The sequence below is a fragment of the Suricata suricatta genome, chromosome 15 (genome assembly GCF_006229205.1).
Source record: "Suricata suricatta isolate VVHF042 chromosome 15, meerkat_22Aug2017_6uvM2_HiC, whole genome shotgun sequence".
Lineage (NCBI taxonomy): Eukaryota > Metazoa > Chordata > Mammalia > Carnivora > Herpestidae > Suricata > Suricata suricatta.
Window position 1 is genome coordinate 21,959,885 of NC_043714.1, and position 24,995 is coordinate 21,984,879.

Consider the following 24,995-nt stretch of genomic DNA (forward strand, 5'->3'; position numbering starts at 1 on the left):
TTCTTTTTTTTTTTTTAGCAAATAGAGAGAGAGAACTAAGGTCAAAAGAAGGGGGATGTCATGCACAAATGAACCCTTTCTCCTTTAATGTATGAGAAAGTAATCTGTGAAATTCTTTAAAGCAATTGTTATTCCTGTTCATTGCCAAAATATTTTATGTGATTACGTATCTCTATGTATTCACCAAGCCTGTATTCAGCTAACCGGCAAGTTCATTCTACCTAAAATGCAGAAGAAATTCGAAATGTATGAAAGGAAAAATAAATTCTGAGGTCAAAAAGGCCTATCAACTAAATAAAGCTCATATGCTTCACATTTCTCGGATCACCTTGAGGCCTAATTCAAAGCCTTGTTACTCTTACATTGCTCCCAATCCTAACTTCATTATCAGTTTCAAGATTAATAGTGGTTTAAGAGCCTTAAAGAAGTGAGGGGCAAGCAATGCTACACAAAGAAACACTGATATGCAACAAGAAATAATATGACAAGATTGTTAAGGATGATTTAGGAGGTAACAAAAGCAGACTTGGGTACTCAAGAAACTGATGTCTAGGAGTATCTGACAGAAGAACATACCATGTATTTATCTTACAAGACTTCTTATAATAATGTTGGTCATTTGTAATGCTGACACTGAGTCAACTTGACTCTTTATGTTCATAACTGTGGCATTTTAATATGAAAATGCATGCCGTAGCTTTCTTACAATAATGTTGGTCATTTGTAGGGCGCCTGGGTGGCTCAGTCAGTTGAGCAACCAATTTCAGCTCAGGTCATGATCGCGTGGTTCGCAGGTTTGGGCCCCATGTAGGGCTCTGTGCTGACACCTTCCTCAGAGCCTGGAGCTTGCTTCGGATTCTGTGTCTCCTTCTCTCTCTGCCCTACCCCGTTCGTGCTCTGTCCCTGTCTCTCAATGATAAATAAATGTAAGACAAATTTTTTAAAATAATGTTGGCCTTTTGTAACGCTGACACTGAGCCAACTCAACTCTTTATGCTCATAATTGTGGCATTTTAATATGAAAGTGCATGCCATAACTTTTAGAAAATTTTCTGTCTGCAATTACTGAAATAAGGAAAGTTTTAACTTCCAAAAAAAGGTAAATCCTCAGCAATTTAGAAAACTTGGCTGTGCAGAAGAAGGGATTCCCTGAGGACGTTGGTTAACTATCATTTTTACCTTATACTTTACCTCTTTCAAAAGTCCAATTACTACTTAAACCAGTGTATCATAAAATAATCATTGATGTTCATAAAGAGTAATTTTGTGTGTCAGTTGGTATTCCAAAGGCTGAGCATTAGAATTACCTAAGGAACTTTTTAAAACACGGGTGTTCAAATTCCCCAACCAGAAATTCTGATTTAATTAGTCTAGATAGTCTGGCATCAGACTTATTAAATGTTTTCAGGAGAACCTGATGTTCAGCCAGAATTGGGACCAGTAAGACACACAGTTTTCTATAGACAGCTTTAAGAATCTTTCAGGAATTTTTTATTGTTTATTTATTTTTGAGAGAGAGAGAGAGAGACAAAGCACAAGCAGGGCAGGGGCAGAGAAAGAGGGAGACACAGACTCCTAAGCAGGTTCCAGTCTCTGAGTTGTCAGCACAGAGCCCAACGTGGAGCTCGAACTCACAAACCATGAGATCACGACCTGAGCCAAAGCCGGACACTCAATTAAGTCACGCAGGCTCCCCTTTAAGAAATCTTTAAGGGAATAAAGTGTATAGGATTTCCCAAATTTGTCTTCAAATCCTTTTTACATAGAGCATCTTATAAAACTGACTTAGTAATTCTTTAGATGAAAACCAAGGTACATAATACTTATGTATTAATACTTAAATTGTGCCACTTTCCAAACATTGTAAGAATTCTAACATTCTTAAGGGCAGAGGAGATGAGAAAAGAAAGAAAAAAGTGTATTGTTATCACATCTTTACTATATTAAAAAAGTTCCAAATGAAAGATTTATTAAAATTCAAAATGAGAGATTTTAGTTTTAACAAAAAAAGCTTCATTATTTAAATGATGCTTACATTAAGCTTGTGACTCAAAAGCATTCACACACTGCGGAAAGCTAATTCCAAAGATAAATTCATGCTGCCCTCTAATGGCTCAAGAAAAGTATTTTTACTTGTATAATATCAGAAATACTGATGATGAATACAACTTTATCATTATAAAAGGGAGAATTATATTCAATGTCATAGAAGAAACGTAAGATTTCCCTTTTGGGTATGACTGAGCTCAAAAGACTATTTGTGACTGCCATATTTGTGTTCAAGACTTCTGAAGTTATCAAGCTATTTTCATCATAGTACCGCATTCGCCAATCCAAGTAAAAATCAAGATAAAACTATATACCACTCTGTGCATTCCGCAACAGCCGTCTCTAACTCGCTCTGCCTCAAGTAAGTCTACAGCAATGGTCCTCAAACTCTATGCTCATACACCCAAGAAAGGAATTCTGAAAACTATGTGTATTCTTGCACATTTTTATTACATCTAAAATTTTAATTAGCACACCTAATATTTTTCATTAGCTTCAATACTTGCAAAGAATATAGTTTCTGGTTTACTGCAACATTGGCAATTTAAAATAAAAGTGTTATGTCACTCCTTTAAATGTATCCAAAGGAATCTAAGTAGCCTAACAAATTGATACCTACCCTCAAAAACACAAAAATTCTCTTCAGTATATCAAGATTTTATGTTATTTTTTTTCCTTTTTGAACTTACATGTTATTCCACTCTCTCCATGGAATTTTACAGTTAACTTTATACCTGGAAATCTTTTATTGCTCATTCTATTGTAATGCTATGCATCAAAAATATGAATATGAATTAAAATTTTTATACATTTATATTTCCTGCCACTATAAGCATATATGTTCAAAAAATCTCTGGAATGAGACATTATTACAATTGTTACTAGCAGATAATTAATAGAACATAAATATTACACATTTCAATGAGTAATTTTTAAACAAAAAGTAAAAGCTTAGGGATATGCTTCTTAGTGAGATGGATAGGAAAGAATACTTCCTACTGCTAAAGTGAGACAGGTTCTCAATTTTATTCTTATTTCAAAACATTATTGACATGCAGAAGTAAATCATCCAAGTTTTGTTATAGCAATAAATATTTTGTGTCACAACTTATACTGTGATCTACTATCAGAAATTGCTCTTAAAGACATGACAACTAATAACTAGATCCTTTTGCAATTTGTTGAAAGCAAAGAACTAGAAACTACTGACATACAATAGGTTGTGTTACATGTTTATTACAAGTATTCTGCTTCTCAATTTCAAGGAAGAAGTCCAAAAGGCATTCCTAAGACATCAAATGACTATTAATTATATAAATTATGCTTTCACCTAGCAGCATCTCCTTTAATTTGATATACTCAAAAAGGATTAAAAAATTAATATACTGTTTATTTCAATACCCTTCCCTAGTATGATATTTGTCTAATAAAGTGCTTTTATCTTACCATGAATTTCACATACATTGTCACCAAAACTCTGGAATAGCAGGCTTAACTCATTTAACTTATGGTAAACACCCAGCAGTGCATACTGCCAACCAATGCCAAATTAGACTGCCAAAAGAAAAAAGAAAAAGTCTGACTTTGTTTCTCAAAGTTGGGCCTAAAGGAATAAGATTTCTCACAAAGCAAGACCCAAGTATATGCTATAAGCAACAGCATACCAAAAGCAGAGAAAGACTAAAAATAAAAGGACAAAGGCATACTAGGTTAATGGAAATAAAAAACAGTGATTATTACCTTGATACCAGATGAAGTAGAATTCCATCTTAAATGCATTATTGTAAAGGACATTTTCTAATGCTAAAAATCTGCAATTCTCAAATAACATATAACAGTTATGAGTATCTATGGGCCGAATAACACAGCAACCACCTTTATAAAGCAAAACACTAATGGAGATGCAAGTAGATATAAATAGAGGCATGCAAATACAAAGATATTTTAACACTCTTGGTATAAGACAAATGATGTAGGCAAAAAAAGTAAAGATACAAAGATCTAAACAATAACATCTTATGGAAGATCATATATATAATATATATACACATATATAACTCTTCATATCCTTTATATTCCTCAAGTACATATGCAATACTCACGTTGATCCCACATTAGATCTCCAAGAAAGCATGAGTAAGCACCACCAAGTAGAAACATTACCCCAAAAAAAGTCTTGGATCACAAAGTGATAAACCAGAAAGTAATTTAAACATTATAAAATGAAAAAATAACCCTCTCCCTGAAAATTAAACCTTTATTGAACAACTTCTAAATAAAGGGAAAATATAAACTGAAATTACAGATCAAAAATAATGAAAATACTACATAACTGGAACAACAGGACACATGTAAAGCAATGATCAGAGGAAATACATCACTAACAATGTAAGCATTAAGATAAATGACTTAAATTCAACTCAACAAGCTTTTCTAAAAGTTATTATTACTTACTATTAGATCCTATTTTCTCATGCTTTGTTTTTTCTTATAATATTTATATTTGGCATTAGGTTTCAATTTCCTTTTCTGTATCATCTTTATCAGGCCCAGGTAACAATGTTGTATTTGTTTTGTAAAGAGAATTTAAAAACTCCTCTCCTACTTTTTTCATGTGACTCTTTTGCTTCAATTTATATACAGTAAATTTTGGAAATTCCCCTCTGTGTCTATATCTCTCTAGTCTATTCTAGAAATGCTATATAGACTTAATGTTAAGTCTTTGACAATTTGTTAGGTAGAATACCTCTGTGAAACTGTGTGGCTCTGGTCCTACTGTGTGCATTTATTAACTTTCTCTATTTTTTTCAGTGAATATTGATGAATTCAAGCTTTCTATTTCTAAGGGGCCAATTTTGATAAACAATATTTCCCAGGAGATTATCTACATCATCTAGGTTTTCAAATCTATTTGTACGGAAGTCTGTAAAGTAGTCTCTTACAATTTGTTAAAAGTTTTCTTTGTTCTAATTTCTTTCTCTGTCATTTCTGCTTTAATCTTCATTCTTTCTTTCTCTGTACTTTCATTGTTTTCTTTTCTCTAGCTGCATCAGCTAATCAGTCTAAGACAAATAGTTTCGGGGATGGTCTGCCTGGTGCGAAAGAAGATAAATCACCTTCTAAAGTACTCTCGAGGTGTCTGCTATAATCCCCACTGCGGCCCTTCTCATGCTCAGCTATCATCACCTGTCTTCCAGACCAGGCTGTAAGCTCTAGAGTAAGGGCAGTGTCCTACTCATCTTCTGCTCACCAGCATCTCACTTCCCAAGAACTACTAACTGACTGACACCAACATACTGAATGAATAATCAATGAATAAACATATTCCTAGCATCAATGAATCAGGAAAAAAAGTGTCCCCAGATAAGAATCTGTAACTGTGAGGTGGTATTGAAACTGGCTGGACCACTTCACACTCATTAGCATGGCCATTGTCAAAAAATTAGAAAACAGTAAGTTTGGCAACCTAGTGGAGAAATGGGAACCCCTGTGCTAAACCAAATTTGGAAAATATAAATTTTATTTTTAAACCAGAAATTTCTGTACAAAATATAGGAATTTTTTTTGTTCTAGCACGCCACCTCCACTCCTTACCAACAAACACTGTACCCTATATAAGGCACATCTTACCCACTGTACCCGAAGACAATACGCTGCCTCTATCAGTGTATCCATCTTCAGCTGCCTGTCTGCAGCCTTCTTCTAAAGCATGCCTAGCACTTAAGGCACAGACCCTTCCTTGGGCTGACTAAACTTGCTTCTATTAATAAACAATTCAAAAATTAAAGCTGTAAAAGGGGATACGGTCTCACTCCATCACCTCTGATATATCTGAAACCTTTGTTTCTTTGCTCCTCCTGCTATTGTTGGAGTTCCAAGAGGCTAACTTCTATTGGTCAGGTGGCCTTGAGGGGAAAATGATCCTTGGAAACCAAAGCTGGAACTATTTACAAGGTATGCTGTTCACTGTGACTGAAAAGAGCTTCTATGGAATACTGTGGGGACTGTGTCACCAGTTGCCACACTCTGTGAGAAAGACACTCTAAGTTTCCAGTAGCCCACATAAAAACAAACTTTGGAACATGGCCTATTGTGATGCTCACCCAAAATCTTGCCCAGGATTTATTAGATATGATATTCCATTTCCAAGAAATACTATTATTGCAGAAACATCTATAAACGTAAACTGATAGTCACAGCACTCGCATTAAAAACCATACTTAAATTTCTTTCTAAATCCAATTAACATTAAAAACTTCATAAACCTTTTGCTAAAAATCAACAGTCGAACAAAATATGTAAAAAGTGATTGAATATTAAGAAAAAACACCTGGTAGATTATGTTTTTCAATTCATAAAGAAAAACTCTCCAACACAAAGAGGAAAAGACAATTTTTGAAGTTTCTCAGAGCTAAGACTAGCAACCTGTATAAATTCTCTTTGTACAATTCTAAAAATAGAAAGCCTACTCATCTGCATGTCATATTAACAAGGTCTTCACAAGCTGAACAGTCATTTTGTCCAGATATTTTTTTAAACACAAGTAAGCAGTGTTTAAATTCACTGTTAAAGCAAGATTTTGCTGAACTATACAGAAGAAACACTTGTGATCTAGCACCGCTTCAAACACACAGCGGGCTAACTACTGTACTTGGTTTGCAGAGTATGAACAACAGACTGGTAAAATTCATTTCAAATAAAATAATTATTTCTCTAATCTAGAAGAAAAGTTATTGAAATTCTAAAAAAAATTCTGGCTAGAAAGATAGATCACTTCTTACAAAGAATTATGAATATAGTGTTTATCATATTTAAGTCCAGGGTGCATTTTCTTAAAGAATCATGATAAACCTTAGGGAGATGAGGACTTAGAGTAATAATCCATTTGATGCTATTTTCCTTATACTCACCTTTATGGAGAATAATTTTTAAACACTCACCATAAAGAACTCAAAAAGGAATCTCAAGAGCATTACAAAACTAAGTGGCCAAATAAAATAAAACGGTCAACCCAGAATTATAAAAAGTCTTTTTTTTTTTTTTCCCAAATTTAAGGATTGGCTTTGTTTACGTCTACTTTTGTTTTTGTTTTAAGGGGATATGAAAAACGTTAAACATGTGACATGTAAAAAGGTTTTTTAAATGTATTAAACATACCAGATAATTTAAACAGTCTCTAATACAAAATTAAATGGTGAGCCGTGGGCTCGCCTGACTGCCTGTAAGAGGAGAAAAAGGAGTCTGGAGTTCTGAATTTGTATCAGGGGAAATTTGTTACAAGTTATTAGTCCGAGAATACTAACTCAGTGGCAAGAAAACGCAGACTAACTAACCACTCCTGGGAATGAAAGTGAGAAAGTTGAAAGATCAAAGGTAAAATGGATGGCTATCAAGCCATTATAAGCAGAAGAGGTAGGTGTATAAATGCCACAGATAATTAATAAAAAGCACAGATTTTCTAGGCTCATGCTCAAATCCCAAATTTCTAACTGCTGATGTGCACAGTAGTTTTCCAAGGGAAAAATGCCTTTCTGGGCTGCAATGGCAGTATTATTCCAGGATCAACTAAATTCCAACAAAAGGCTAAATAAAAGTATACATTTCTGTATTATAGAATCAGTCATTCCTTCTGATAAGTAAATACTTAGAAATAATAATAGAATCATATCTGATTTTTTTAGTTGGGCAGAAGTGAATTATTAAAAAACTCTCTGATATTTAAATTATTTTTAAGGAGTTACAAACACTATGGTAAAGTAAGATAATAGGCCACGTGTAGTCATGGAATTGTCATATTTAATCCTGAAAATAACATTATAAGGAAGCATAAGCTATTCTCCTTGATTTATAGATGAGTTAACTGAGAATGAGAAGGTTGAGTAACATGTTCAAATCCACACAGCCATCATTCCAACCCCAGAGCCTGGACTTACAACTATATTACCTACAGTATAATCAAGGCTAACAATTAAGCAACATTTATTGAGCAAAGGCAAAAGCTAAGCAATTTACAGACATGCCATTTTATCCTCAAACACCCTATGAGGTAAATATTATTTTAGCCCCTAGTAAAACATTTACAATGGTTTTGGAAAAATGCTTGAGAGGCAAAAATCTGACCCTTTCTTAGACACACTTTTGGCTTCAAAAAAAATTCAGTATTACAAAATATTTTTTAATTTTTTTTTGATGTTTTTTCATCCTTTGAGATACAAAGACAGAATGTGAGCAGGAGAGGGGCAGAGAGAGAGAGAGAGAAACATAGAATCCAAAGCAGTCTCCAGGCTCTGAGCTGTCAGCACAGAGCCCTATGCGGGCTGTATAACAATCACTAAAATCAAGATACAGAAGATTTCTACCACCCCAAAAGGCTTCCTTGTAGAAAACAAGTCCCCACCTTTGGATCTAGGCAGGCAAGAACTGCTTTATGTCACTGTGGATGAGTTTTGCCCATTCTAAAAGGTCATGAAAATACAACCGTACAGTATACACATGTGAATCTGGCTTCTTCCGTACACCATAATGCTTTCCAGATTCACTGAATCAAACGTTTTACTAGTGAGTAGTATTCCATGGCATGATCATATTATAATTTCTTTAACCATTTAACTTGAGGTAGATATTACTAGTGTAGGGCTATTATAAAGAAAAATGCAAAAAAAAAAAGAAGAAGAAGAAAAAGACAGATGCTACAAATATTATATACAAGTCTTTGAATGGCCATATATTTTCATTTCTCTTAGGTAAACACCAAGAATGGAATTGCTGGGTGGTATGGTAAATATAGCTTTACTTTCATAAGAAAGTGACAAACCATGACAAAATGGTCATACAGTTTTATCTTCCCAGCAACAATGTACGAGAGTTCCAGCTGCCTGGCCATGACACTTGGTATTGCCAGTCTTTGTAAATTTTAACTACAGTTTTAAGTTGTACTTCCCTGAAAATTAATGATATCAAGCATTTCAAATGCTCATTAGCCATTCTTATCTCTCCTTTAATGAAGTGTCTATTCAATTACCTTGCTCATTTGTTTGTCTTGAGTATTAAGTGTCCATTTATATATTCTGGATACAAATCCTGTGTCAACCTATGTATTGCAAATATTTTATTGCAGTGTATGTCCTGCTTTCTAGATTTTTAAACAATGACTTTCAGGTATCAGAAGTTTTGATACCTGAAATTTTGATAGTTTAACTTCTTAATTTTTTGCTTTATGATTTGTGTTTTTTGTTCTAAGAAATCTTCACCTTTCTCTAAAGTAGCGAAATCTTTTCTTCTGTAAATTATGCATTTTTAAGTTCATAAGTTCATGCTTTTTAAGTTCAGTAAGATCTTAAAATAATAAAAGTAATAAAAACTTACAGCTTTAGTTTTTACATGTAGGGCTATGATCCATTTCTAATTAATTTTTGACCATGGTGTGAGGTAAGTGTTGAGGATCTTTTCTTTCTATCTGGATATCCAATTGTTTTACCACTATTTGATGAAAAGAGTATCCTTTGCTTATTAGCGTCTTTGTTAAATTTTGAAAAAAAATAGACCAACTCATATATATATACACATATATATATATGAGTTGGTCTATTTCCTGGTTCTGTATTCCAGGGATCAAGCAAACCTTTGTCCGTAAAGAGCCAGAGAGTAAATATATTGGGCTTTGCAAGTCATATGCTCTCTGTCATAACCACTCAACTCTGCTGCTACAGCACGACAGCCGCTCCAGATAATATATAAATAAATGATCACATTTGAGTTCCAGTAAAATTTGACGTTAAAATTTCAATTTCATCTAAATTTCATGTGCTATGAAATATCAGTAAAAACTTTTTTCCTAACCATTTAAAAATGTAAAAACCCTTCTAAGCTTGCAGGCCATATGAAAACAAGGAGGCCAGATTTGGTCCATGGGCCCGTTTGCCAACCTCTGTTCTATTCTGTCCCACTGATCAGTCCCCAAGCCAATACTTCACTGTCTCGATTACTGTGGCTTTAGAACAAGTCTTGGAGTCGGGCAGTATGAGCTCTCCAAATCTGCCTGTTCTTTTCAGAACTGTCTGGCAACTGCAGGGACTCTGCATCTTCACACAAACGTTAGTATTATCAATTTTACAAACACACACAGACAAAAACCTGCTAGGGTTTTGATTGGGATCGCATTGCAGCATTGTGTTAACTTTGGAATAACTGATATTTTAACTGTATCAAGTCTTCTTTAATTTATCTGAACAATATATTTTAGTCTTCAGTATACAGCTTGTGCTATATTTTGTCATATTTAATACCAAGTTTGACACGCTTTTATGCTATTTTTATGTTCAGTTGTTTATGACTCTGAAATAGAAACACTGTTGATGTCTTGTACATTGACCTGTATCCTGTGATCTGGCTCTACTCATTTATTTCAGTAGCTTTTCATTTTTTAAGTTCTTAGAATTTTCTAAAAATTCATGGTGTTTGCATTTGTGACAGTTTTATTTCTTCTTATCCAATATTCCCCCTTTATTTCATATTATTGTACTTACTAGAACTCAAGTACAATGCTAACTACAAGTGGTGACATGTACATCATTGCCTTGCTCATCTTACAAGTAAAATATTCAGTCTTCTGTCACAAAACATAGCACCAGCTAGAGGTTAGAGAAATCCTTTGTCACAAGGAAACTACATTCCATTAGTTTGATGAGTCTCTATCATGAATGTTGACTTTCATCAAATGCTTTTTCTGTGTCTGTAAGATGCTCACATATTTTTTAATGTTTATTTTTTGAGACAAAGCACAAGCTCTAGCTTCTTAAGGTGGAAACCTAAAGCAATAATTTTGGACTTTTTCTTCTCTCATGTAGCATTTAAAACTATACATTTCCTTCCAAGCACTGCTTTAGCTACATCCATATCTCAATGTTTAATTTTCATCTTCATTTAGTTCAAAATATTTTTCTAATATTCTTGGTGATTTCTCCTTTGACCCATGCATTATTTAAAAATATGTTGTTTAATTACCAAATACTTACAGAATTTCCAGATATCTTTATCATATTTATTTCTAACTCAATCCCTTTGGGATCAAAGAACAGTTTGTATTATTTTAATTCTCTTAAATTTATTGAGAATTGCTTTATAGCACAGCATATCATCTATCTTGGTGACTGTTCCATGTGCACATAAAAAGAATGTATACTCTACTGTTACCAGATGGGGACATCCAGAACACTCACGGACATGTTACTGAACCATACAGCTACCTTAGTCAGCTTGGCCCGCCATAACAAAATACCACAGACTGGGTGGCTTAAACAACAGAAATTTATTTTCTCACAGTTCTGGAGGCTGATCAAGGTGCTTACGTGGTCAGTTTCTGATGAGAGCCCTTTTCCTGGCTTGCAGACAACTGACTTCTTATGTCTTCACATGGCAAGGGCAGGGGATATGCAGAGTACAGAGCTAGCTGTCTGGCATCTGTTCTAAAAAGAGCAATAACCTCATCACAAGGACCACACCTTCATGACCTCTCGAAACCTAATGACCTCCCACAGGCCCTATCTCCAAATACCATCACATTTCAAGTTAGGGCTTCAACATATGAACTTGGGGGGTACCCAATTTAGTCCACACCAGTGACGTAGTCTTCTTGTTTTCTGTATAGTTATTCTAAAGCCTGCTTATAGGTGCGTGTATAGTTACAACTGTTAGGTCTTCTGGATGATTTTATCCTTTCATCATTCAATGGTAATTTTATTCTTGAAAATACTTCTTGTTCTGAAGTCTACTTTGTCTTATATAAATATACCCACTGCAGCTTTATTATGATTAGTGTTTGCATGAAATATCATTTTCCATTCTTTTAACCAATCTGTGTCTTTATATTGAAAGTAGATTTCTTGGGTTGCTTGGGTGGGTCAGTCAGTTAAGTGACTTCGGCTCAGGTCATGATCTCGCGGTTGGTGGGTTTGAGCCCCACATCCGGCTCCGTGCTGACAGCTCAGAGCCGGAAGCCTGCCTTGGATTCTGTGTCTCCTCTCTCTGCCCCTTCCCTGCTCGCACTCTCCCTCAAAATAAACAAACATTTAAAAAAATTTTAGATTAAAAATAAAAGTAGATTTCTTTATATATCATATGGTTGTATTTCCTGCTCTTTTATCATGTCTGACATTCTTTATCTTTTAACTAAAACAGTCAAGCCATCTGCATTTAACATCTTATTCTTTGTTTTCTATTTCTCCCATGTGTTCATTACTCCTTTTTTCTCCCTCTTTTCTGCCTTCTTTAAGATTACATTTTTTATTCCATTTTATACCCACTATTATAGTCTTAACTATTCTTTTTTGCACAGCAGCAATATACATCTTTAACTTACTATAACTTCCCTTCATATCATATCAGTCCATATATAACGTAAGAAACTCCTTAGGTTTTCTAGGTGTTTATTGAGGGAGGGTAAATCTGGTCCCAATTACAGCCAAATGAATAAGCCCTATAATATTTTTAATAATTTTATTTTTATCTAATACTTGAAGAAACAAATGTGGGGTGGGTGAGAAGGCTCTTTATACTTCACTTCAAAGAAAAGTTGTATTTCTAGTTCATAAAATGAAGTGCGTAATATCTGGTCTTACCAGATGAGTAAGAGTTACAATTTTTGTTTTAAAGAGTTACAATGTTCACTTGTTCCTATTCTTCATTTTAAATACCACTGCCTAAGACAAGAGCTCTTGGCCCAGACGAAACCTCTCGTTTACCCTGAAACCATCTCCCTTGCTCTCTGATTCCCTAGCTTCATCTTCCAGTTCATTCTCCCTGATCTTTGCTTTCTCAACCTATTCAAATCCTCTTCCCTAACTCATTCTAAGAGTTTCAAAACACAGTGTATTTTTAAAGCTTCTTTAGTATGGGTTCGGATTTATTTCCCCTACATAAAAACACATTTCTAATCTAAGTAATGTAGTCCTATGTAAAAATAGAGAATATTAAAAAATTTTGTCTTACAGCCTTTCAGTTCTACATCTGCCTATAAACTAGTATCCTCATGAAGAAATATCATTTTTAAAAGAAATGTCATTTTGATGGGTGCCTGGATGGCTCAAGTCAGTTAGCCATCTGGCTCTTGGTTTTGCTCAGGTCATGATTTCATGGTTTGTGGGTTCAAGTCATGCGTCGGGCTCTGTGCTGATGGTGCAGAGCCTGCTTGAGGTTTTCTCTCTCTCCCTCTCTCTGTCCCTCCCCTGCTCACTCACTCACTCTCAAAATTAGTAAATAAAAGCTTAAAAACTTTTTAAATATCTTTGAAAAGTTGTAACATACATAAAACATACAATAGAGAAAAGAATTCCCCAAACCACAGGATATAGTGTACAAAAGGCAAAATTATATATAACTACTTAAATGAATTCCTGCTTTTTACTACTTCACATTTATTTCATTTATCCAAGAGGCTTTAAAGTTGTGTACTTTGCTGGCTTTTTCCTGTTAGGTTAAACCATATGAAACCAACATATTTACAGAACAAAGGAAGGTCAAATACTAATAATTTTGTATGATTTAACCTCTCATTTATCAGTTAACCACCAGCCCTGGAATACTAACGGGTATGAACTCACCCAGTCTACATGTTGTTTTATCAGTACACAAGCACCATCTGGTGGCAGAAAGCAAAATTACAGGCTTCTTCCATTCATCCTGCTGCATACAAATAAATATTCAGTATCTCAACTGTTATACTTTCCAACATGTTTTTTCAAAGGGCAATAGAAAGTAGTGAAGAATACTGAGACTGACAGTTTGAATTGTACACCTGAAACTGATACAACATTGTATGTTAACTACGGTGGGATGAAAATTTTAAAACCTAATTTTAAAGTTTGAACAAGCTCAAAATTAATAGCACACTAATGCAGTATTAGCATCTAGTCATCAGCCTATATAACAAACTGAAATGCAATAAGCTATTTCATAAACTAAAATCTTGATTATTTCTAATTTTACTGATAATTAACATAATGAAATACAATCAGTTCAGATGCTTCAAAAAATCTATTTGGGGCACCTGGGTGGCTCAGTTGGTTAAGTGTCCAACTTCAGCTCAGGTCATGATCTCACAGTTCATGAGTCCAAGCCCCATGTCAAGCTCTGTGCTGACAGCTCAGAGCCTGGAGCCTGCTTTGGATTCTGTGTCTCCCTCTCTCTGACCCTCCCCCGTCTCTGTCTCTCAAAAATAAATAAACATTAAAAAAAAAAAAGTCTGTTTCACCCTATCAAATCTCTACTGATAGCTATAGCTGTCCAAAAAGTTCTTTCCAAGTCTCATAGATTTATTTCTCAGGGCAACAAAAGGGGAGGGGCGCCTGGGTGGCTCAGTCAGTGGCTGACTTTGGCTCAGGTCATGATCTCACGGTTGGTGGGTTTGAGCCGCGCGTCGGGCTCTGGGCTGACAGCTCAGAGCCTGGAGCCTGCTTCAGAAGATTCTGTGTCTCCCTCTTCCTCTGACCCTCCCCTGTTCACGCTGTCTGTCTCTCTCTCTCTCAAAAATAAATAAAACATTAAAAATATTTTTTAAAAAATTCGAGTAGGGGAGTCCATGAAGAGATCTGGCTCTGCCCATTGGAACAAGTAACGTTAGCAAAATAGTCCTTGTCCCATGTTTAACTTACTATGACTCATACCATACATCTTAAGAGAAAGCAACTTCACTAACCTAGGTATAAGTGATTGGACCAGGATACATTAGCAACCAAATATTGTCTTGACCCAAAATATACCCATCAAGCCTAAGGATGGCCGTTCTTGGCATGGGGACATGCCATGAAATTTTTCCAAATCAAAAAATGACAAACGAGCATAACTAAATCCTTTTGAGAAGGAAATATAAATCCTACATGAACAAAGAAAAGATTTGTCACTCAAACTTAGGTTGTATCCTCAACAGTGTCACTCTGATATGTGAGCTTCAGGGAAACTCTAGACCCTGAGTTCCTCTTCCCACGTGTACTTCCAACAAACCTTCAAAGCCAAAGATAATCTTCCCATACCCTCCAATTTAGACTCAACATAGACAAAACAGAATTCCTAAGACCAACTTCAACTCCTCACTGTGAAAAATACTACTAGTGATCCAGACATGTGAAAGTTATCTTTAATTACTTCCTTCATCCCAACAGTCCCCAAGTGCTATCAAGTCCACCTTCTAAATACGCAGACACTGCCCTCCTCTCCGTCTTCACTGTTCCATGCTCTCATCACGTTAAGCTTGAATTACGACATCCTTGTAATTCATTTCTCCCTTGAATTTTAAGCCTTTCAAAACTATTTCCCTAAATAGTTCCTAAGATGCCTAAAAGAGATATCTAATCATTTTATCCCTCAGCTTACAACCCTTCACTGGCTCCCAATCACCTTCAAGATAAATCTAAACCTCTTCCCAAGGCCATCTGAGGACATCAGATCAGCACCCTGCCTGAACTTCAGCCTTTTCATTCTAGACATACAGCACTGCTTGCAAGTCCAGGATGAACTAAACTTCTCAGGATTCCTTGTTGTTGTTCCCAAAATCTAGTTTGCTTTTCCTTACCTTCGTCCCCTGGCTAGTGCCTGGGTAACCTTGAAGATTCAGTTCAAGTGTCAATTCCTTCTAGGAAGCTTCTTTCTTTGATTCCCCCATCTGAGTGAGGTGCTTGTTCTCAGCGCTTCCACAGCACCATATGATCACATCTATCACTCTGTTACTGTTTCTCTGCATTGTTTTCAACTTCTAATGGACTCAGAATCTACCAGACTATTTTTCATCAAAGTATCTACTCTTAACATGACATGTGGCAAAGAGCAGACATTCAGTAAATATTTCCTTAATAAAAGACCTCATGACAGTCCTTTCATTTATTATTATCTCTATTTAGCAAATGAGGAAACTAAGAGAGGTCCAGTGCCTTGCCCAAAACCACACAGCAAAAAGCATCAGAATGATTTGAACCAAATATTCTGGCTGTAATGGAAATGATTCTCCTTTAGAATCTTTGCCTTGAGGGAATTTTCATAAAATAATTGTACTCTGCATAGCAGCTTGAATGGGATTAATCCCTGTTTCTCCAGGCTGGGCACAAACCCAAGTATGGGCCAATTAAAGTATTCGCAAACCCCAAATCCAGTCTGAATGACAAAGGGATAGATAGTCTACTCAAAGTCTTTCCCGGGGCTTTCCTAAGAAGTACACACAAACTTGTTCCTTCTCTGGTACATGTCTAATGACTATGTAGCATATGAGACACAGCACATGAAAGTCAGCTTCTTTAAAAATGAAGTCAAACGGAGGAAAAATGAGACAAGAGCTAAAAAGAGAAATGGAAAAAAGAACACTAAAGCCATATATTCAACCATGCCTGCAATCACCCCAAGAGACTACCCAGTTACATAAGGCAAAAATCCCCACTTTCACAAACTCTAGTTAGAGCTGTGGGCCGTGGGCCCATCTGCATCAGCAGCATGGGGACCTTCTGGCCACTGGGAAAGCAGGAATGCTTCTTGCATCTGTGCATTCACAAAATTGACAAACTGTCAGAGGCCTGATTTCAACCATTCTGTTCCTTGAAATAAGTACATCACTTTTCTAAGATAGGAGAACAAAAGCATAAAATATTCCCCAACCTTTACATCCTACACTTTGTCATATAAATTTCTGTAGCTTTCAACTTTGTATCTGTTTGTCAACAGTGGCCCAAATGAGAAAGAAAAAGATGTGACAGGATGTATCCATTTTGAAACATCTTGGGTATAACAAAGAGAGACAGGTCCTTCAGAATCCAGGTTGCATCCAGATTTTGCTTGTGGATAAATCTTTTTCCCCAGCCATCATAAAATAGGACAGTGGGGGGATGGGGGTAGAGAAGTGGCTTCTGTAAGTGCCTCCTTAGCCTTTGAGTGAGTGTAGAAAGCTCATCAGGAAAGAACCGAATTCAATAAAAATAAATACATTTTAAAAAATAGCATTGGTAATATCTAATTATTACTTAATATTATTTTAAGTAGAAAATGACAGGACTTTTTCATAAACCCCTCTAAATGATATCTGTTTCTTGGACTTTTTAACCTTTCATTCCCTCCCTTATTAAGAAGCTACTAATTCATCTGGAGTCTGACAAAGAGAAGAGCATCTCCTCTGATCCTTGGCTGCAAATGCCCTGGAACACATTCAGGTGTTGTCATCTGCAAATTAAGGTCATATGTGACGTGATCATTTTTACAGCCTAATGAGTAGTGGTTAAGTTTGCCCTTTTGTGAGCAGAGAGCTTTTAACTTGAAACATGCCCTTGCAGCTTACCAGGACTTCCCTGTTTTCTTTTTTACCATTTTTTATGATCTGCAGAATCTCAAAACAATCTGAAAAGACTCTCCAGCAATCTGAAAGCAAAATCTACTTTCTCCGTTAAGTAGGCCTAAGGCCCGACACTTTAAAGAAGTCATAAATAACTTCTCGTGTGCCTCACGACAACCACGGAATCAGATCCTGAAACCAGAAATTGCCAACAAAGGAAAAATGTCAACATCTTAACAAAGAACTTACAATTTAAAAAAAAAAAACCAGACCGAACCACGTGACCCCGGCCACATTCTTATATCCCAAGTATTCTCTCCTTTGGTTCCCTCTTCTCCAGCCATACGTCTCCCGGTGAAGACATCAACATGCCTGGCGCGTTCCCATTTCAGGAGCACTTCGCTGGCTGTTTGTTCTGCCTGGAATATTCTCTCCCTCTCTCGTGACTCTCTCACTACAAATCCCCCCTCTCCTTTTAGGTCCTTATTGGAAGTCACCTTCTCACTGAGTAACCGCTTCTTACTGACCGCCTCCCCTACTAGAATGTGAGCTCCATATTAAAAACCCCAGAGATTGCCGTCTGAGTTTTCATTGCTTTAACACCAGATTTCTTTCATTTAAAGTAATAAATTCACTAATCAAAACTCTAGTTAAGATTTCAAGAAAGGACTATAGATATCAAAATAAAGTAAGCATTTAAATATAATATCCTCATGAGACTATTCATTACAGTACATTAAAAATAAGGGCACCTGTGTGGCTCAGTCGGTAAGCCTCTGACTCTTGATTTTGTCTCAGACCAGATCTCATGATTCGTGGGTTTGAGCCCCATACTGGGCTCTGCCCTGTCAGCACAGAGCCTGCTTGGGATTCTCTCTCTCCCTCTCTTTCTCTGCCCCTTCCCCCCACAAAATAAACAAACTTATAAATAGATAGATAGACAGACAGACAGACAGACTATCTTGCCTAGTATACACTAGGCAAGGTATATCTAATTCAGGTGACCAACTAAATCTATTGTGCTTAAGTGGGCGAATAGTTTTATTTATATTAGGTAACTTCAGGCTCATGAGAAAGACAATGTGTATGTTATACAGAAAACAAGAAAGTAAATCAACTGCTAGAGAAATGTGATGCCCTTCTAGTCACTTATGGGGTGTGGACGGACACCAAGTGGAGAGCTGGTAAGCCTGACACTGGATGCTCCAATTAGGAGACACGACAGAAGAAGATGAGAATGGAATAGCATCCCAGGAAACCAGAGGGAGTTCAGGATTTAGGCCAGATGAGCAAGGGAGAGATGGTAAGTACTCCGTGGCAGCGTCACCTGACAGGACTACACGTCACCAACTGCAGGTTTCAGCAAGGCAGCAAGGCAGGGGTCCGCTCTCTGTTGGGCAGGGGACATCACCACAAAGAGCACAGAAGCCCAGAGGACAATACAGAACACGACAGAAAGGTGAGGGTCCCTCCTTTCCTGCCATGACAACACAGTAAATTCCCCCAGACACACCTGGGAGAAAAGGGGGAGGAGCAGAAGTCTAAGAGATCGCACACATTTTTATTAGAGAATCTGAGCAATAATATTTAAAGGAACCATTTAAAATCTGAATAGGACTGAGTTTTAAATGGTAAATACATACTACCAAACAAGACACCAAAAGTTATCAGGTTATATGCACACTAAATATCTTCTCCTCACATCTGAACTGTAATGTTAAATGCATAAAATGATTTCTAAAATATCAGCATCTCAACACTAGAATTATGATTATGTGACATGACAGAGGTGACAATGGCAATCATAATGCAACATAAATGTACCAAGTCAGTGTGTTGTACACTTTAAACCTGTACAATGTTGGATGCCAACTATATCTCAACAAAAAGTTTCTTTCTAAGCCTTAGTAAATATTTGATCACAAGAATTTCTTAAGCATAAAAGCAGTAGGAGAAATCAAACACACAAAAATTATAGATTAGGTCATATGACATCTAAAACTATTGCACATCAAAAACAAACACAAAACTAAAAGCCAAGTTTTCTTAAGCAGGAAAATGAAACAAAATAGACAGTTCTAATACCCTCCATACATAAACAATTGAAGACTGGTCAAGTAATGCAACAAAAATTAGCAAATTTAACTAGACAAATCAAAAAGCGCAAGCAAGTAAGATTTAAAAACTGTTCAATCTCACAAGTAATTAATAAAACCAAAATTTAAAAACATAACACATTCTAACTATCAATTACGACAATGTATTTTTTAAACTCGGTGTTGTCAGAATGGAACAGAATGTACTCTAAGAAATTAGTACAAATGTTAATGTAATTGGGTAACATTATTTTCTCCAACCTAATCTTCCCTTTATAGTAACCAATTTTAAGGAAATAATCAGTGATGTGAACAAAAATTTGTATGTAAAAATAGTTTGCTGAAATATTATTTATCATTGCAAAAAAGGGGGAAACTACCTAGATGATCAAAAACAGGTACGTTTTGTTTATGTATCTATCAAGTATTCTTTGTTTATACTTGTTTATATCCTTATAAAATATACCCTGGCCAAATGAAGCATTATAGAGCCATCAAAAATGTTTTTTGAAAATCATTTAAAAATATGAAAACTGGGGGTGCCTGGGTGGCACAGTTAAGCACCTGACTTTGGCTTAGGTCATGATCTCACAGTTTATGAGTTCGAGCCCCATGCTGGGCTCTTCTAACAGCTCAGAGCCTAGAGCCTGTTTTGGATTCTGTGTCTCCCTCTCTCTCTGCCCTTCTCCTGCTCATGCTGTCTCTCTCTCTGAATCACTCAAAAATAAACATTAAAAAAAATTTTTTTTAATATGAAAAATGGGGGTGCCGGGCTGGCTCAATTAGAAGACCATACAACTCTTAATCTCCGAGTCATAATTCAAGCCCCACAGTGGACTTTGAGATTACTAAAAAATAAATAAACTTTAAAAGAAATACATGAAAAATGACCACTATATTCAATGAAAAAAGGGCACAATATTGTATATGTGAAATGAATAAACTATGACATATTCATAAATAAAGGAACACTGTTTAGCAATAAAAAAGGGCAAAATCCAGATACAAGTAATAAGATAGAATCTCAAAAAAGAAAAACAAATAAACAAGAAAACCACTATATAAAGTGAAAAAAGCCAAACAAAAAAGAGTACATACTACATGAGTCTATTTGTGTGAAGTTCAATGACATGAAGAACTAATTTACAGTGACAGAACCCCAGTCACTCCTGCGGGGGGGGGGGGGGGGGGGGGGGGGCAACGTGTGCAGCCGGGTCTGAGGATATTCTCAGGATGACAGGAACATGCTGGCCGTGTTGTGGGGATATACAGATGTAAAAAGTGACCCATGAAAGTATAAATACATATATATACATAAATAGTGTTATCACAATGCATGTTTAAGCTCTGTGCATTTTGTCAATCATGTATGGTACCTCCATAAAGTACTGTGGAAACTGCATCTAAAGAATGACTTCAATTGGTTAAATAAATGTGCAAAGAAAATATATATATATAAAATACATCAAAATATTAAAGGCATTTAATTCCGGAATTACAAGTTATTTTTATTTTCTTTTTAACATTTTGCATTTTCTATTTCTACAAGGAGTAATATGACTTTTATAAATGATCAGGAAAAAAACACTTAACCTTTTTTTAAATTCTGCTTTGCCTATAAAAGAAAATTCTGTTACACTGGTAACTATCACAATATGATGCAGTGTGTAGAAAGACTTAGTAAATTCTTCCAACAAATTTCTATAAATTAAAAATACTGACTTTTGTAATGTATTTGGACAAACTAAGAAAAACACTAATTAAGCTAAGTATCTGCACATCAACTGAGAACTCAGCACTGTATTGTGCATGATTTTAAAACATGGTCCTGTCTGCAACAAACACAAGGCTCTCATAACTCCATAAAAACTGTTCCTGAAAACCAGTTATTTTTAAAAATGTATTACTTCCTGTGAGCCCAGCTTACCTAAATTCCATGCAAAATGCCCAAAGTGATTTCTCTTTACACTGAAAATAACTCTTTGAGTTTCATAAACTTTTACATAAAATAATAAATGATAACAAAACCAAAGAAGACATACAAACCTCTGATTGTACATGCCCCGAAAGTTGTAATTAGCTCTATAATTTGGGAAAGGCTTTGGATCTAATGGCCTGTAGATGGCAGGCTCTCCCCTTTTCATAGCAAGCCCATTCAGTTCCACAGTTGGAGTTATACTACCTGTTTAAAAAAAATATTAAAGCACACAAGTGAAATATTTCCATAATAAATCACACAAGCCATACTTACATTACATGTCATTACTGTGAAAGAAGGTGGGAGGTGGGAGTCGATGGCCTGCATGATTGTCTCAGGGTGTATAAACAACCTACATGAACAGGAAAATTATTTCTAATGAAATCTCTTTGGGGTTTTGGCAATGTTTTTTTATATTCGTGACCAAAAATTCAGCTTGGAAGTTATACTGTTTCAAAACAAAAGGAACACAAGATTCATACATTGTTTTAATTTGAATATCATAAAGTACTGAACTTGAGAGTAAATTACCCCAGGAAACTTTCAGTTATTTAATCATTAAAAACATTATCATCTGTGAATATTTTTATATTTTGCTAAATCAAGCAGCTGAAGTTAGCAATGAATACAGGGTCATCAGTAATTCTTGGACTTACCTAATGAAACTAAATTTTGAGTTTCTATAACCAACAAGACAAAGTAAATATACTAATGCTTTGTATAAATAATCTTTAAAGATACAGATTGAAGCATTTTTGGATGAAGTGATATATCTGAGACTTTTTTCAAAATAATTCAGAGACAGATGAGAAATAAGGTTAACTGTTTAAGCTGGTGAGGGGTATAGGGATATTTACAATCTTATTTACTCTACTTTTTTGACATTTGAAAAATTCTATAATTAATAATACACAATGTAAATTGTTACATCACATTATTTTGAGTACCAAAAGAGGTTATTTAGTAAATTATATGTATATATGTTCCATATAACAAATTATAAAAGTGAACCTAAAGTTTTCATAGAAAGTAAAATTTACTTTCAGTGTAAACCCTATATATACCATTTTGTTTGAATGATGCCTTCTGCAATATACATTTAAGAATCCATTCTTCATATGCAAAAATGGGTCCACTTATTGCATCAGAGAACTGGGACTGGCAGTGCCCCCACCAGGGGTGAGAGAGCCCGACACAAATGCACAGCTGGCAGCCATGGCATAAGCAATCCATCAAGAGTCAATAACTGCTCACTTTATATCTCATTTCTAAAGCATTCATGTGAAGCCACTCAAGAGTATAAGACCAGGAAGTATAACCAAGGTTAACCAAGGTTAACGGGAAAAATAAAGAGAGCGGAAGGACAAAGGAGGCAGAATAGGAAAAGATAAGCATAAGAAAAACAGAATAGAACAGTTAACATATTGAATAGTAAGTTCAATTAGTCCAAATCTCTAATTTAATACCAACATTCAGGGCAGAGGAAGAGAAAGTCAAGAATAAAGGGATTCTCTTTTTTTTCTTTCTTTCCTACAGTATTTTACCAAAGGATAAGTAAAAAGCACAACCGTTAAGCATACAGATCAACAAATTATTACACATGTAAACACTCAGTGACCGCCATCCAGATCAAGATAAGAACACTTCCATAACCCAGAAAATTCCATGACACTTTTTTCCAGCCAATACCCACCTCCCCAAGTTACCTACTCTGACTTCTGTCATCAGAGTTTTGCCTGTTCTTCAAACCTGAGTATGTATTTTTTTTATCTTGCTTCTTCCACTCAATATAAAAATTCTGTCAAATATATCAGTATTTCAAACATTTTTTTTTTTATCACTGAATGGTATCCCACTGAATATATACATCAGTCTCTCTATTCTGCTGTGGATGGGACATTTGAGTTGTTTCCAGTTGGGAACAATTAAGTAAAAAGTCACAATGTTTTAGCAGACATACACAATCAGTTCTCAGGTATATCCCTAGCAGTAAAATTGCTAGATCGCAGAGTAGGTTTATGGTTAACTTTATTAGAAACTGTCTAAAGTTTTCTAAAGATTTAACACCAAAGAGCAGTCTCTGCCTTCAAAAGTTGAAATTTTGCTTCTTTCATAAAGATCGTAGTTTAATAATTAGCATATTAATCAGTTGTTAAAGATTTATGTCATTCTGAATTTGACTTGGCAATCATCATACAGACACAGATGGCATAAAGTTCAAAAAGAAACAGAAGCTTGAAAGATCTCATTGTTTAAGTAGACCAATAAATAAGAAACTATGTGTTTAAGAAGCACCAGTAAGGTGATTTTAATGCACTGGTAGAATATGAATGTCTTTGCCACCTGTACCAAAATTGGGCTCTAAGCCAGTTAAGAGTACTGTATTCATCTCATTTGAATAAATAAATGATTTCATGTAAATTCCTCACTTGAAAGTAAGGCTGCATATATTTTCTTCACAGAAATGCTAGACCCTGGTCTTTCTGAAGGAGAGCGGAGAAGAAGCACACCAGTGCAAACAGAGCGGAAGAGGTTTCAACGCTGAGAGCGAAGTTTCTCTGCCCGTTTAATAAAGAACTAGACTGACATCTCTGCATGTACATAGCTTCTTTACTTTACACAGTAAAGCTTTCACAGAAAACATTTAAAGAATAACTTCAAAGAATGAGAACCTCCAAATACTGCTAAGTACCACTCCAGGATGTGAGAGCTGGACTCAGGTGGCATAAAAATCATTACATAGGAATCCTCATGTGTTACATGGCTCTAAGGTTGACACTGTCAACACAGAATCCATTTCTGTAGGTTTTTCAGTATATTAAAGGAAACTTCTATCTTTATCAGTGATAAATAGAACAAGGCTAATTGATTATATATACAAATGCATATAATAACAATTGTGGATTCCTATTATGTAAAAAATGGAAAAGAAATACCACAACTAGTTTACAAGGAGCTAAATAATACTAACACTTCAGGAAACAGTTCTGTATGAAGTTAGAATAGTCCCTGGAGTACAGTAGTTGCTCAATAAATATTCGTTGAAAGAATGAACTGATTAATCAACCAAGACTCCTTGAAGAAATGGCTGGTGCCATGGCCAGGACAAGGAAAATACAAGATGACTTTGGACTATCTTACTGTGCCAGAAAGTAAGCAGGGCTCAAAGAATAATGAGGAAACCCTAGAAAACCAGTATAGTCAACTTGAAAGGTTCATACCACTGGCTAAGTCTGTGACAAACTGGGAATCAAAATAAATAATGATAGATGATAAACCAGTAAGTAAAACAGAAATCCAACAGTCTATAGTGATATAAATAAATGAAAAAACAGAAAAATGAAGGGAAATAAAATTCTAGGGTAGAATACAACCTAATAGATCATTTTAAAAAATGGAATTAAAATATCACCTTTGACAGAGAATAAATTTCTATTGTTTTCATTCTACAAATGATGTGGCCTGTACTGTTCAAAAATGTCATGGTCATAAAAGATAAGAAACTCTGAGGAACTATTCCAGACTAAAGTAGAATGAAAAGAAATGGTAAGTACATGATCTCCATTAGATC

At 35.4% G+C, this 24,995-nt stretch overlaps 1 protein-coding gene across 7 annotated transcripts in view; it reads right to left on the reverse strand.

Moving 5' to 3' along the window:
• The window catches only part of STAU2 (staufen double-stranded RNA binding protein 2), a 294,518-nt gene that overhangs the window by 210,941 nt on the left and 58,582 nt on the right, over nt 1-24,995 (reverse strand). For all 7 annotated transcript variants that reach the window (XM_029923407.1, XM_029923405.1, XM_029923406.1 and 4 more), the window contains one exon: nt 21,493-21,628. In XM_029923407.1, coding sequence (XP_029779267.1) covers nt 21,493-21,628 — 136 coding nt within the window. The remainder of the gene's footprint in view (nt 1-21,492; nt 21,629-24,995) is intronic.